Below are 14772 nucleotides of genomic sequence, written 5' to 3'. Positions count from 1 at the left end.
TTAGTTTCCAAATTTTAAGTCCACTACTCGAAATTTTGTAAAAAAACTCAAAAGACATCAAAAAGAAATTCTTACAAACTAGCTAACTTTTCTCTTGAAGACTTTGACAATGTATGCAAATCACATAATAACAAGTTTCTTTTACAACTATTAATTTCCAAACACAAAATTATACTTAAACATTGTAGATAAATTTAAATCCTTTTGCAAAAGAAAGCTATAAATATAGTTTTAATCTTTAAAAAAAATTGTTTAACCTTTTTTTTTTACAAAAATTATCCATTAAAAGAAAAAAAAGAATGTTATAGCATTTATTATTCCTTTGACATCTTCCCCCTAACCAGAAGAGAGAAAAAATAACAGCAGGATTATGGATTTTTAATTGAGAAAAAATTTATTGTATCACAGCCTTATTCATTAACTAATCATTAAAAAACATATTTAATAAAAATAAAACATTTAAAAAATAAAAAAAAAGTTTTAAAGTTTTTACTAATATAACAACTCCAATTACAAAAGGCTGTAAAAATATTCATCAAATAGGTAATACTAAAAGAAAGAACAATACTATATTACTCTAAATCAAAAATACAAATAAAATGAAACCTGAGTAGCGATTCCCACTGGACAAGTATTCAGATGGCATTTCCGCATCATAGTACACCCCAAAGCAATTAAAGGTGTTGTAGAAAAACCGAATTCATCCGCACCTAATAAGGCTGCAACTAGTACGTCAAAACCTAAGAAAACAGGATAAAGTTCAATCAAGTTGATTCCAGTTTTTTTTTTTTTAAATGTAACTAAGAAATTATAAAATGAAACCTTGAACTATCTAAAAAGAAATAATAAGGCTTCAAGATTCAGTAAAAAAATTTGCATATAAAGCAGAAAAATGAAAACAATTAGAAACTCAAAATAAATAAATTAAAAACTATGAACTATGACCAAGTGCAAAGTGAACAGATCATGTGGTCAATTAATATTACCCATACAAAATTATTTATCAGCTGTAAGGCATTATCACCACTTAAGATCCTATTTTTCATCATTACTAATAAACCTATTCATAATAAATCTGCAGGGTGATTAAAAATCCAACAAATTCCAGCTGGAAGGATGAGTTTTGTCAAGTTATATAAATGTCCCATTTGGAAACAACACTAGGACTACTTTGAGGCAAACATTATTTGAAATTGATTTCTCAGTGGAATATTTTGAACGTGAAATTCTATAATACCAATGCTGCAAGGATGAAAATCTTAACTGCTCACTGCTAAAAAATTTGTATCATCTCTTTCACGTTCAGTAGATTTACATAATTTGTACAGGTGGTAAAATAACAACCTGTTCTCAGCTGCCCATCAGCTTGAAGGATTACATGTGAACGGAGATCATTTAAAACTAGAGTCTGATGTGTTTCTGCTATTCCTAGTTCCCAGGGCAGCCCTGCTCCTTTTATTCCAGTCCAACTACTCGCTCCTGTACCACCATCATGTCCAGAAATAGTAATATGTTCAGCTTTTGCCTGAATATAACCAAAAAGAATTATAATAAAAAATTATTATAATAGCAATTATTACAAAAAAAATTACATTTGCCATTTATATGTGTAAATAAACATTTCATAAGAAACAAAAGCAGTTTTACACATATATCAATAAAAGTGAATTTTAATAATTTATATATCATATTAATATTGTGAAAAATGAAACTACCTTGGCAACACCTGAAGAGACAATGCCAACTCCAACTTCAGATACAAGTTTCACTGATATACGAGCTGTTGGATTTGCACACTTCAAATCATAAATCAGCTAAAAAGAAGATATAAATAAAAAATTCAGTAAAAAAATATTTGTTGAATCTTCATAACAATTATTAAATTATTTTCAACAATATTAACCCTTTGGATAAGAATAATATTGATTGAACTATCTTTCATACATCCATTTTGCTATAAAAGCCTACCATAGGACAAGTTTAAGTATGAGTAGTTATAATTGAAATATGAATATTGATCATATTAGTATATAAAAACGTTATCGAAAAATATATAAATTATTCATATCAAGTTGGCATAGTAAAAATTGTAATAATTTTTGAAGTCCATACTCCCAGTTAGATACAATATACAACATTACTAAAATTTCTAGGTCTTACAAGAGTTCTAGAGAAAGTTAACCAAAATATTCTTTAAATTATATAATATACCAAATTTCTTTTAAAGTTAAATCTCAAATTTTCACATTTTTAAAGAAATACAAAATAATAATAAAGTATATTTGCTTAAACCCATATGCAGCAAATAATTTAATAGCTTTTCAACTACTGCATCCTAGATACAGGGGTGTTTGTGGGACCCCAAAAAATCCCCGGAAACTTTTACGGACTTACTACCGACATTTTGGAGTTTCGAGAAGGGGGGGAGGAGAAATGAAAAATTACGATTATGAAGTATTGAATGACCTAATTATAAAAGTTCAATGAATTACTTTTTTTGCAAAATTAAGACCTTTGAACCCAGGTCACGTGATCGCACATCTGGTCGAACGAAGTCTCTCCCTTTTTTTTCTGCCGCGCCTACTTGCCGAAAAGAATCCAGAAGAGAATGTCCGAGAACCGGGGGAATGAGTCATAACTCGCAATAAGGAAAGAACAAAAAAGAAGTTTTTTCCCCCTTTTCACGCATTATCACTGCCTTTGGAGAAAGAAAGGAAAAGTTTTCACCCCACACACTGACCTTGCGTTTTCTGCTTTCAAAGCAAACAAAATTACCCAGATCAAAATAAATAATTCATTATTATTCCTACTTCCTTTTGAACGACGATCCCCGGAATTTCCGGGTATCCAAGTTCAAAATCCCCGGAGCACAAACACCCCTGTAGATACTATAACTTTGCACATAAATAACACTTTCTATGTTGTAAAATAAATAGACTTTACAAACTTTAAACATTAATATGATTTGAAATAAGAATTTTAAACAAAAAAAATTAAATAAAAGGTACCAACTGTTGTATGATTAAATGTGGAATGTGAATAAAAACATAAAATTGTAATAAAACAGGGAAAAAACAATACTTATTAAAAACATAAAAACTTACTTCTGCCAAATCTTCAATCGAATAGATATCGTGATGAGGAGGTGGACTTATAAGTCCAACTCCAGGAGTAGAATGACGAGTGGCAGCTATTTCTTCCGTAACCTATTTTCAATAATGGCATCTTTAGTACCAATTATTAAATAAATACTTATATACACAATAAATAATAGCTAAATTCATTTAGCACTATTTCGACTGTGACTTTATGAACGGCTTTTTCATCCAAAAAGTACATTGAATATTGTTACACAAATATAGATAATTTTGACAAAATGGTTAAAAAATATTTTTATATATTTTAAGTTTATTTGATAAGAAAAAATATTTAAAAATTGTAATATTTTGAAGTATCTGTGGTGAATAGCGTATAAGCCAGTTAACAAATCTTCTACCCGAACGATCGTTTTGGTATAATTGTTAAGTTACTGGACTGCTAACCATAAGGTCCCAGGTTCTATCCTCGTGCATCACCTACCGTCTCATTGGTGACCTCGGACAATGAACCTTCAACCTTCGTACAGCTGTTGTGGCACCATCTACCTGCAACCAAAGTCGTCAGACTGACTTGACACAGCAAAACCAAAGTCGTCAGACTCACTTGACGCAGCAAGCCAAAGTCGCCAGACTCACTTGGCGCATCAGCACCCACACACGCTCGCCATAACGCTTGGCGCTACTCAACTAGGGTACAGGCCCATTAAGACAACAGCTACTAAATATATCACCACTCAACAAACATGTCGTTCGTCTCACCTCCGACTCGCTGGAGGGAGAGTACTGTGGTGAATAACGTATAAGCCAGTTAACAACTCTTCTACTCGAACGATTGTTTTGGTAAAATGGTTTAGTTACTGGACTGCTAACCACAAGGTCCCAGGTTCTATCCTAGCTCCTTTACTTACCGCCTTATATCCAAACTCAGATGCATTTGTAAATAAAAAGGTTATTATAATATTCAAAATCAATAGGCAGTAAACTTTTTTTTATGCTAAATGGTATATCTTGTAGAATGTAAACTATAAGAAAAAAAAGGTTCCCCTGCCAAAGTCTTAGAAATACAATATGTGTTCTTTTTTCAGTGAGTAGTAATATACAAGGTATCTATATAAATCTTTAACCCCTCCCCTCGCTAACTTCTGAATGAGAGCATTTATAGTCATGAAAGTGATGTCTAGATGTACTAAAATGATTGCGTGATAGTACTGCTTACAGCACCACCTGGAGTAAAATTCGAGATTTAGCATTCCTACCTCGAAAATATTGATTACAAAGTTGCGGAGCCTTTCCATATCAGCAGAAAAAGACACCTAATGTATATTAATGCTAAAAATAGGTCACTCAAAATGCATATTTCGTTGTTGACTCATTTCAAAACATATTAAAAAGAACTAAGAAACAACAAGTTAACAATAGTTAAAAAAATTTATTTTCTCTATTTAAACTGCTCTTTGTCATTTACAGTATAGATTCAGGTCAGTATTTGAATTTCATTTTGAATATTTTTTTAAATGTCATATGGTACATTAGTACAAGCCATTGTAATATGTTATCAAAGTACTGCAAAGCTAGCAGAAAGTTCATATATGCTTTCTGTTTGAGTTATTTCCATAAAAAAAGTGTGTTTTTTTTCATGTGCATGTATGTATGTATCCAAAAAAATTCTTCTTTTATCCAGGTCTTATGATATCACATTTTTTGGATAATGCAGAGAAACAAATGTGCATTTAAAGTGTTTGTTCTTAGTAGTAATGTTTACTCTTTTTTTTTTTTTCACTTAATTCACTTTTTTACTGTTCACTTTATAATGTTCAATAGTTTTGCACTTAATCAATAATATTCTAAAGAATTCTGATCTTTCCCTTATCTTGTACAGTTTCAGAGGTATTAATGTTAACTCCAAAGTTTAGCACAGGTAGACTTTGGTAGCACTGAAAGTGGTCTCATCAAGTACTCAAACATTGAATAGCTTGTTTTACTATCTAGACACCAATTTCATGACTATAGTTGTCATAAAAGTGTAAGGAATGTAATGTTGGGGTGGGTAGGTAAGTGCTTTAAAAGGGTATTCTGCATAGCAAAATATTTTTACATCAGCATAAATTGTTCAGCTATTTAAAAAAAAAAATGAATGTAGGATGCACTTAAATAAAGCAATGCTAAGCATAATTACATACTTTTGCATATGGTGTCAAATTTCTTTTTATAAATGTTGAGATGTACGTATAATATTAATACCAAACTAAGCATAAATAGTTTTTTTAATAAAAATAAAGATTTCCAAGTTTGAATTAGGATTGAAAAGCTTCATTATTCTATTTGAGATCCAAATAAAGTTATGAAAATTCATAATATCAAAACTCATTGCAAGGCAGAAATAGGTATTTTAAATCTAGATGAAAAGAGATGGGTTAAATTCGATTTCATTTTATTATCACTTAAAGAAAGTCTACGTGTCAGCCGAGATAACATGATTAAGATAATAAACAATTGCTAAAAAGTGCTTTCTGACACCTTTAAAAAAATGATGTTGATAATACAATACTAAAAATTGTTAAACCTTATGCCCTGGAAGCTCGCCACCTTCACCAGGTTTTGCCCCTTGTGCCATTTTAATTTGAATTTCATCAGAATTTGCTAAGTATCCAATTGTCACACCAAATCTTCCAGATGCTACCTACAAATTGAAATGTAAGTTTATATAAAGAGAATGCTGATAATAATAAACATTTACTGATTTATTTTTCTGAATTTCTACAAAATGTATTCCACTAAAAAAAAATGGCTATATCACACATTATGTTTGTAAAAAATTATAACTATAAAAATCATGAAGAAAACCCTGCTAATTTGTAGCAGGGTTTGTAGCAACCAGCAGATAAGCAAATTCTGAAATGCAAATCTAATATAAAGAGAATTCTCAAAAAGTATGGGAGGGGGGGGGATCGTTATTTTATATTTTCTTGTGTTAATTTGCTACTAGCAAAAATACGGTAAAGCACTGTTTATACATCTCTCAAGGAGTTATATCTAAATGAAAAGACATATTATAGAAACTTTAATAAACAATTTTGTTATTGATAAATTTAATGCTGCCAATACAAATTCATTTAAAAGTATTACTTTTAATTGCATCTGGTTTGTATTAGTATTGCTACTAATACAAATTACTTTCTACAAATGTTGAGATCTAAGTATAATATTAATACCAAATTAAGCACTACTGACTAAAAGTAATATTACAGATACTGAAGACAACGATTTTGAAATTAATTACATATCCTAAAAGTGAGAAAACTATATATTTATTCCATATTTTGAACATTGATACATTATATACTATTTATGTGTCAGTGGAATGTTTAATTAAAAGTTTCTTTTCAGTATACAAGATAATAATAAATGATTTGGTATGATTAGTGCCTGTTAGTATTTAATAGTAGTAATTAGTTAAATACAGTATTATAAATAGAATTAAGTTCACTTAATATTTTTTCATTAGTGTTTTGACATTCAAAATAAGTTTGAAGTTTTAGGAAGGAATCCAGAGCATCTTTAAAGGTAATAAGAATAACTTCTTCGCATTTTTCTTCATCACTTAAATAAGCATCAGATAACTTGATATAAACTAATTTATTAACTGAGAATAATTACGACATCATTCAATATCACTACCACAGTTCATCACTTCTAAAAAGTGATCATTATTTACAGAATACTTCAACACCAAAAATGATGTATAGCCAAAGCATTGCAGCATTTTGCTCATACAGAAGAAATACTAAATTTTTACAATAGCTATGAATAATTTAATCTTGTAATAATACTATGAATAAATGTGAGGCATACAAATGGCACTCTACATATTTTGTGCATAAAATATTTTTAAAAGAATTTTTAAACATTTTCAAAATAAACATTATCTCACTCTTAACCTTTTATTTCAATTATATTTCCCTTATGTTCATTTTTTAAAGATTACTCATTTAAATCAATATAAACAAAAATATTATTTTACATATAACAATAATACACATTAACATTATAATGCAACTACTTTTCAAATAATAAATTATTATCTCATATTCATAAAATCTAGATTTCTTAGAAAATAAAATTAAAGCTTCTAATTATAATTTGGAAGTGAAATATACCAAACAATAACTACCATAAATACTAAATTTAAAATGAATATCCGATATAATATATATTTTTTAATTAATTGTAATTTTTTAAAGTACATTTTTATCATTTGTTTATCATTTACATAATTATCATCATGGTTCTCAAAGCATTGCACTGAAATTTTGTATCTGAAAACTTATTTTTCATTATAGTGCTATGAATACTTTAATTCCAAATACACTATTCTTCTTCACCCATAACTATACTAAGAAGGATATAATTGGCTGGTAGGATTTGATGATGTTAAGCAATCAAGATATAATGTTCAAAACAGCAATACAATTTCTTTAAAAAGTTCTTCAAATTAGTACAAATAATCATATTCTAAATTAGTTTAGTTACATTAATGTCTCGTTTTAAAGCAACACTAGGGCTATTTTGGGTCGAACCTCATAATTTTGACACCTGAGCTGGTAGCCCCTCTCCAAACTTCCACACCACACCAGCAAGAGGACGTTTGGCCACAAACAATTTAACGTGCACCAGACCCGCTTACATGATGGTTTTTCGGTGGAACCAGGCCTCGGACCTGAAACACTCCTTTTCCAAAGTCGAGACCTTACTCTCAAGCCACCCAGGTCCATATTCTAAATTAGATGCCAAGAAATAATTAAAAAGAATAATTTAAAATTACTTGTTTAATGGCTGAACGTTTATTGCTCAAAGGGTCTATGCTCTTCCATCTCTCAGCTGTTTCTCCTCCTTCACCTGTATTAGATTTCCCACCAATTCGATTCATCGAAATGGCTAAAGTTTCATGAGTCTCAATAGAGATACTTCCTAAGCTCATAGCACCTGAAAGTGTAAGTTTTGACTCTCATTAGGCATGTGAATAGAATTTTAGTTAAAAATTTAAATTAATAAATAAAATGATTTTTTATTTAATGTTGAAAAAAATCTCAATAAACCAAAACAGTTTTTAGTCACTAATATGGAAAGAAAGTGTTATAACATACTACACTTTAATTCTAAAACGAATGTGAAATAAAGTAGTTTAAATCATGAAGAAAACTGCTTTCAAAAGATTTGATTGTGATTATAAATGTTAACAATTACTAGTAAATAATCTAAACTTCATTCTTAAAAAGTTATTTATTACTTTAACTAACAACATCAAAATCAGCAATCAAAATTTTAATGATTCTTTTATTTAAAAAATATATGCTGTTGATAGTATAATTAATATAAAGCATCAAAAAGAAATCTACCTGTTACAAATCTTTTCACGATTTCTGCAGCAGGTTCCACTTCTGCAAGTGAAATGGCTTTTGGAAAAAATTTAAAATCAAACTGTCCTCTAAGAGTACAATCTCTAATGCTTCTCATTGTGCTTTCAACAAATCGATCATAGGCTTTCTGAGACTTCATTCTAGCAGCTTCCTTAAAATACAAAGAAATAATGATTTTAGTATAATAAAAGAAAAATATTTGGGTTCCATATTATTTAAAAATTTTACATGTGGTCATCCAGAATCCATTGAGTTGTCTCCCATTTCTATAACACTTGAATTTAAAGAAGGTAAACTTTAGACTGTTTAAAAAATCACTTCAAGTATTTTGAAATTTAATTATATGTATAAAGTGTCCCATTTTGCTATTTAAGTGAATCATTACAGTATATTTTTTTCTATTCCGACATATATAGGACCAAAGACACTTATCAGATTTTTTAAAGAGTGTCTAGACTATAGAGATTCATCTAAATTTCAGTGAATTATATAGTGATACATTCTCCCATGTATAGGGAACAAATTAATAATAAGAGGAGAAATATGTTAAGGTGTTTAGCAGGAACATGCAAAACAGACAAACCATGCAATTAGAGATGGGGGTTTCAAGTTTTAACAGGAGAAAATGTCTCATCCCCAAGCAATGTATTCCAAAAGGTGTGGTTAAGTTAATAGGAGAGCAAGATTAAAGAGAATTTACTGTACGATGAAAACAGCAAAGGAGAAACAGAATAAGAAGTTAACAAAAATTAACAAGCAAATAACATCAAGCAGAAAGAAAAGGTTAAAATCTGTATTCAACAAAGGTGGAAGTAACAAACTGCATGATAATACTCAAAGAATAGCTTATTTCTAAAGTTATAGTTAAATGTCTCTAAAAGTAATTTTTACTTGTATAACCAGCATTATCATATATGATAATTTCAGAAGGAATTTTGTTTGGAGTAAAGGAGAAATACTGTTACATGTTGATATGTTTTAACAATTACACAATTTCTCTTTTAGTTTAAAATATTCTGGTGCCATATTTTTTCTAATATGCTCTCAAAAATGACCATTAGTATTTTGATAAATATTTTTTAAGAGCATTACTTTTTCACTTTGAATCTGATGCAATGCATCAATGCTTACCTAAGTTCTAAACAGCTTTCCGTTATTAACACTTTAATCTAATTTCTGACTATATGATATGTTTGGTTTTCATTTGAAACTTATTGTGATAAAGCTTTTAGTGCATGTTATATTTTTGTAAAAATAGGTGGGGGGATGTTTTTGAGACTTTCTCATATACACTTCCAAATAAATATCTGACTAGTAACATGTAATACCAATTATTCCTCCATACATTATAAGGAAGGGGGAAAAAAACCTTTTCCAGTCAGCATTAATAAATATTCCTCTATAAGCCGCTAAAATTGCACTTCACACTGATAGTTGTCAATTTCGCCTTTTAATTTTTATCCACAATAAATCTAGAAACATTATCTAAGAGAAGTAATTTTCAAGCTTTCTAAAAATTTGAAAAATTATCTATTTAATGCCACCAGTTTTATCGCCACGATATTAATTTGCATACAAATTGATATAGTTGATTTTTGCAAGACATAATGACATGCATGTAAATTCAATATATAGAAATATGTAAAGAAAATGATCCATAAAGCACAATTAACGTAATGTTTAAAAATAAAAACTCATTCTGTCTAATTAAAAAGAACAATAAAGAATAACAAACATTTGTTAGCGCATATCTTTTTTTGCCCCAAATTTGTAAGATCTCCTATTTTGATTAAATATATGATGCCAAACCCCATTCATGTAGCATCTCATATGCACAGACAAGCATACAAAATGATTTTTTTTTTCAAAGAGCATGATTTACCAAAATTGATGAACTTCTCAAAGTCAGTCTTTTTTATGATAACAATACACTCTCTGGGAATATTAAAAAATTAATAAAAATATCTTCATTTTCATTAAAAAAAATCATTTCATTCAAAAATTATCTTTTACTTTTTATCTTAAAAATATGCAAATTATACAACATATTTTCCACAAACAAAGTAAAACTAAATTATGAGATTAACACAAATAACTATAATCATCTGTTGAAAAAAAAATAGTAATATATGCACCTGCAAATTTGCAATACTTTTGGGATCATTCACATGCGCTTCTCCTCCAGCTCTCCAATGATAAAATCCAGGATTCCTTAGAATATCATTATCTCCATTTCGATGTGAAAAAGCTAGATGATGTCGCTGAAGTGTTTCTAAAGCAAGTATTTCAAAAGTAGCACCGCCGATCCTCGAGGGTGTATTCTTAAAAAGAGGAATGTAGAAATTTCTTTAGAAGAAATTCTAAATGTAAATAAAGTGTTATGAAATATATGGGAAAGAAATATTACAAGCATTAATGCTCAATAATTTAAGTGAAGCAGTTTACAAAGAAAATTATTACATACCAGTCGATATACTGGCATTGATTGGGATTAAAATATTTTCGTGTGCAATATTTTTTTTACATGGAAACTAATTTTGTATAAAATATTTTAATTGACAAAACACTTTTTAAGATATATGTATTAAAATAAAAGAAAAATTTAAAAACTAATGGTAGAGTGATTCAAATTCTTAAAGCTAACCAGTAAATAAGTATCTACAAATTTCTTATTTCAGTATCATCTGCATTAAATTTTCTAAAGAATTAATAACTAAAAGAAAAATTGCACAGAAATGAAATTGGTATAATTGTATAAGATTGGTATAATATATTTTTTTTTTTAAATTTATGATGATGTAAATTTTGAGATAATTTTCTCGGCATTTCTGTGAAGAAGAAAGAAAAATGTATTGTTTAATTTTCAAATGTTTATTCTCTAGAACTATCAAGTGCAATCACAAAATGAATAATTCAGTTTTCAATAAAAGAAAATATCAAATCTCTTGAAATTTGGCATATATTGCACACCTAGTTTGGTAATAACACTCAGTGGTGCTAAGGAAAAGTCAATGCAGCATTGAAAGAAAAAACATGGTTGGTTACCAGCAGGAAAAATTCTAACTAAGGTTTTTAGGGGTTTAGAGTATTAAGTACACCAGTGTACATCGAGGGCAATGAATAAATAATGCCCTGAAACAATCTGAACTTTTGGTTAAGCGGTATATTGACTCAATAGATATTCCATTCTGAACGGAAATATTCCCTTCTTCAAGATTATGCAATAGAGCAAAAGTAAAATTAAAGAAACAAATTCAAAGGGCAACATTTGAAAATTCTCTACAGTGCAGACTTAGCATCTTCGAACTTCTATTTGCTTGGGTTCCTCCTAAAATTATTTAGAAGAGAAAATATTTTTCATCATATGGAGAATTAGTAGAATCTGTGCACAACTGGCTACATTCACCTTTTTTTTTTTTTTTTTTTTTGCTTTTATGTAGAAATAAAATGAACTCATAACATATTAGAAGAAGTGTGCAAATATTGAAGAACATGTATGAAAATATGTTTGGTATCATTTTGGCAAGTAATTATTTACAATAAAAAATATCCTTTAAAATTAAGATTTGTTATTACCTTAAAGCATTTATCAATAACTTCTTCATCTAAACCTAAAGCTTCAAAAATCTGAGCACCTTTGTAACTTTGAAGAGTAGATATTCCCATTTTTGTCATAACCTAAAATAGTTTTCAAAAAAAATTGAGAGTTTTATTAAAATTGAAATAAAGCATTCAAATCTAAACAAAGTAGTTTTGAAAGAGTTGGCAATGCAAGGCTTTCTATTCCAAAATAAAGAAGTAAATAGAACTCTAGACAGAATATAGAAATTGTAAACTTCACTTCATAAAATAAATAAAAATATAAAAAAACAATTAGCACTATTACCTTTGAAATGCCAGTATTTAATGCTTTAATATAGTTAGATTCAATGTCATTGATATCAATCTTTGGATTAAATGGAGCTTCTAAATTCAAACTAAAAGCAATTTCATACACCAAATAAGGACACACAGCATCTGCACCATATCCAAGTAAAACACATATATGATGAACCTCTCTTGCTTCAGCAGTTTCTACAATCAATCCAACTTTCATTCGTTGACGCTCTGTAATTAAATAATGATGCACAGCTCCCAGAGCTAATAGAGAACTGTTTCATATAAAAAAAATTAAATAATTAGAAAAAACAGCATTCAAATTTTCAGATATTTTATAGTAAATAAAATGAAAAGAAATTTTTAAAAGAGTTAACTTTTTATCGTACAATTAGTATGCCCATTTGTATATATACATCAAATCATCATACTTTTAAACTTATAAATTAAAATTTCATAAATTGATAAATTGCATAAAAAATAAATTACATTAAATTTGCAAACATTTGAAATTTTTTTAGGAATTCTCAGTCTATTCAAAATAATTACACATTTCCAAAACGGATAACAAAATAAAGAAAAGAAATCAGTTAATATAAAATAAATAATATACTTTTAAGAAAAATAATGGCATTTACTTTATAAAACTATTAATCAGTTTTTTTCAGCTTAATATGATTTCTGTGTTAGTAACTGTTGCCAACTCCTAATTTTCTATCACATTTTGAGTAACGAAAAGGCAATCACTTTATTCAGAAAGGAAAAAAAAAAAAAAAAAAAAAAAAAAAAAAACATTACTATGCATTTCCTCAGCCTTTGTTTTTAGCTTAATAGTTCTTAACTGCAGTACATATTCCACAGTATTATAGATATTAGAATAGGATAGTACCCAGTTTTATAAAATATAAAGCTATAAATTATTTAATTGCACACTTTCTCTCATATAACTCTTTAACAATCACAAATCTAATAAATGTGTGTACCAGAATAAGTTAATCCATTTTCTATTATTCTATTTATAAATTATTATAATTTTAATTTTACTTCTGGGATATACACATATATTCTCATTACCAATAATTATCATTAAGGAAAAAATATCACCACAGGATAAACAAATCATAGAATATTTAAAAAAAACATGAAATACATTGTGATTATTTATGAGTATAGTTAATTGTGAATGACAGAGAATTAATGATATACTGTTCCTCTCATCAAATACATTTTGCAAACAGTCTTGAGTTTGATTGCAAAGAATATAGCTTCTAATAGCTGGCATGTTGAAAAGCACTAAAGTTTTCTTCATCAGCATTAGTTTTTATTCTTCCTTTTTACTTTTAAAGCCCTTTATACCTTGATAAACTATACTAAGATTACATATGTTTCAGTAGTATTTCCAGTTTAAAGTGCTGAAAATATTATAGGAGCAAGTGCATTATAAAATAATTATTCCACTAATATTAATTAGAAAATTGGAGGAATTTCATCTGAGTAGCTAACACCAAATAAATTAACAGCAATTCAAATGGTAACAGATGAGAAAAAATTTTATTTCAATTTCCAATACACAAGTTGAATTCTTGCAAATGCATATATTCCAATTAATTCATCAAATTAAAAAAATTAAATTGAAAATTTCTTAAAAAAAATAGAATAGATACAAAAAAAAATTACTGCTATAAAACATCATAATTATTAAATTACATGAAATAAAAAAAAACATCTATTACCTAACAGGCACATTGTATTTATCACATTTTCTGTCTGATAGTACAACAAGACTATAATCTTCTTTCGCAGCTGCACATGCTTCCATGCATATCCTATCTAAAGCAACAAAAAGACCTTTTGCTCCCTGCTCCACAGGGTAGACAATATCAATTATCTTTGTCTGAAAAATTTAGGCCTTATATAAGAAAATTTTATTCAACTGCAACACAATTCAAAATATATTGATTAGATTTTGAACAAAAGTATTGTATTAATTACATTTGCTTCAAAAACAAATTATTTTCTACTAGCAGAAAAATATTTTTAAAAAATACTTACTTTCCAACCTTTATAAGCAGTGTTTTTTAAAGCAGCCATATCCTGTAGGGTTAAAATAGGTTGCTCAAGCCACAATCTTTGACACTGTTTGGAACTTGGTTGAAGCATGTTGAAAGAAGGACCAATTGGGCAAGCCTGAAAAAGAATAAATATTAAATGTAGGAAATATTTATTACTTTTTACAATTTATATTTACTAAAGTAATGTATTTATTACTTTTTATGCATAATAAAAAAGAAAACTGAAGTTTGATGTGAAACAGAATATTGAAAAAGAAAACCAAATTCTATGCAACATTAAATCAACCATCTGGAAAAATTCCAAAAATT

At 28.2% G+C, this 14772-nt stretch overlaps 1 protein-coding gene across 2 annotated transcripts in view; it reads right to left on the bottom strand.

Moving 5' to 3' along the window:
• LOC129975231 (uncharacterized) overlaps positions 1-14772 on the bottom strand; it is a 64083-nt gene that overhangs the window by 33172 nt on the left and 16139 nt on the right. For both annotated transcript variants that reach the window (XM_056088262.1, XM_056088261.1), the window contains exons 14-25: positions 14444-14578; positions 14125-14285; positions 12402-12666; positions 12092-12193; positions 10651-10836; positions 8495-8666; positions 7921-8081; positions 5662-5778; positions 3105-3206; positions 1716-1814; positions 1345-1525; positions 607-740 (exon numbers count right to left, since the gene is read on the bottom strand). In XM_056088262.1, the coding sequence (XP_055944237.1) occupies positions 607-740; positions 1345-1525; positions 1716-1814; positions 3105-3206; positions 5662-5778; positions 7921-8081; positions 8495-8666; positions 10651-10836; positions 12092-12193; positions 12402-12666; positions 14125-14285; positions 14444-14578 (1815 nt within the window). The remainder of the gene's footprint in view (positions 1-606; positions 741-1344; positions 1526-1715; positions 1815-3104; positions 3207-5661; positions 5779-7920; positions 8082-8494; positions 8667-10650; positions 10837-12091; positions 12194-12401; positions 12667-14124; positions 14286-14443; positions 14579-14772) is intronic.

Source organism: Argiope bruennichi, chromosome 7 (assembly GCF_947563725.1).
Source record: "Argiope bruennichi chromosome 7, qqArgBrue1.1, whole genome shotgun sequence".
NCBI lineage: Eukaryota > Metazoa > Arthropoda > Arachnida > Araneae > Araneidae > Argiope > Argiope bruennichi.
The sequence above is the reverse complement of the archived record's forward strand: the minus strand, read 5'-3'. Positions and strand labels throughout refer to the sequence as shown.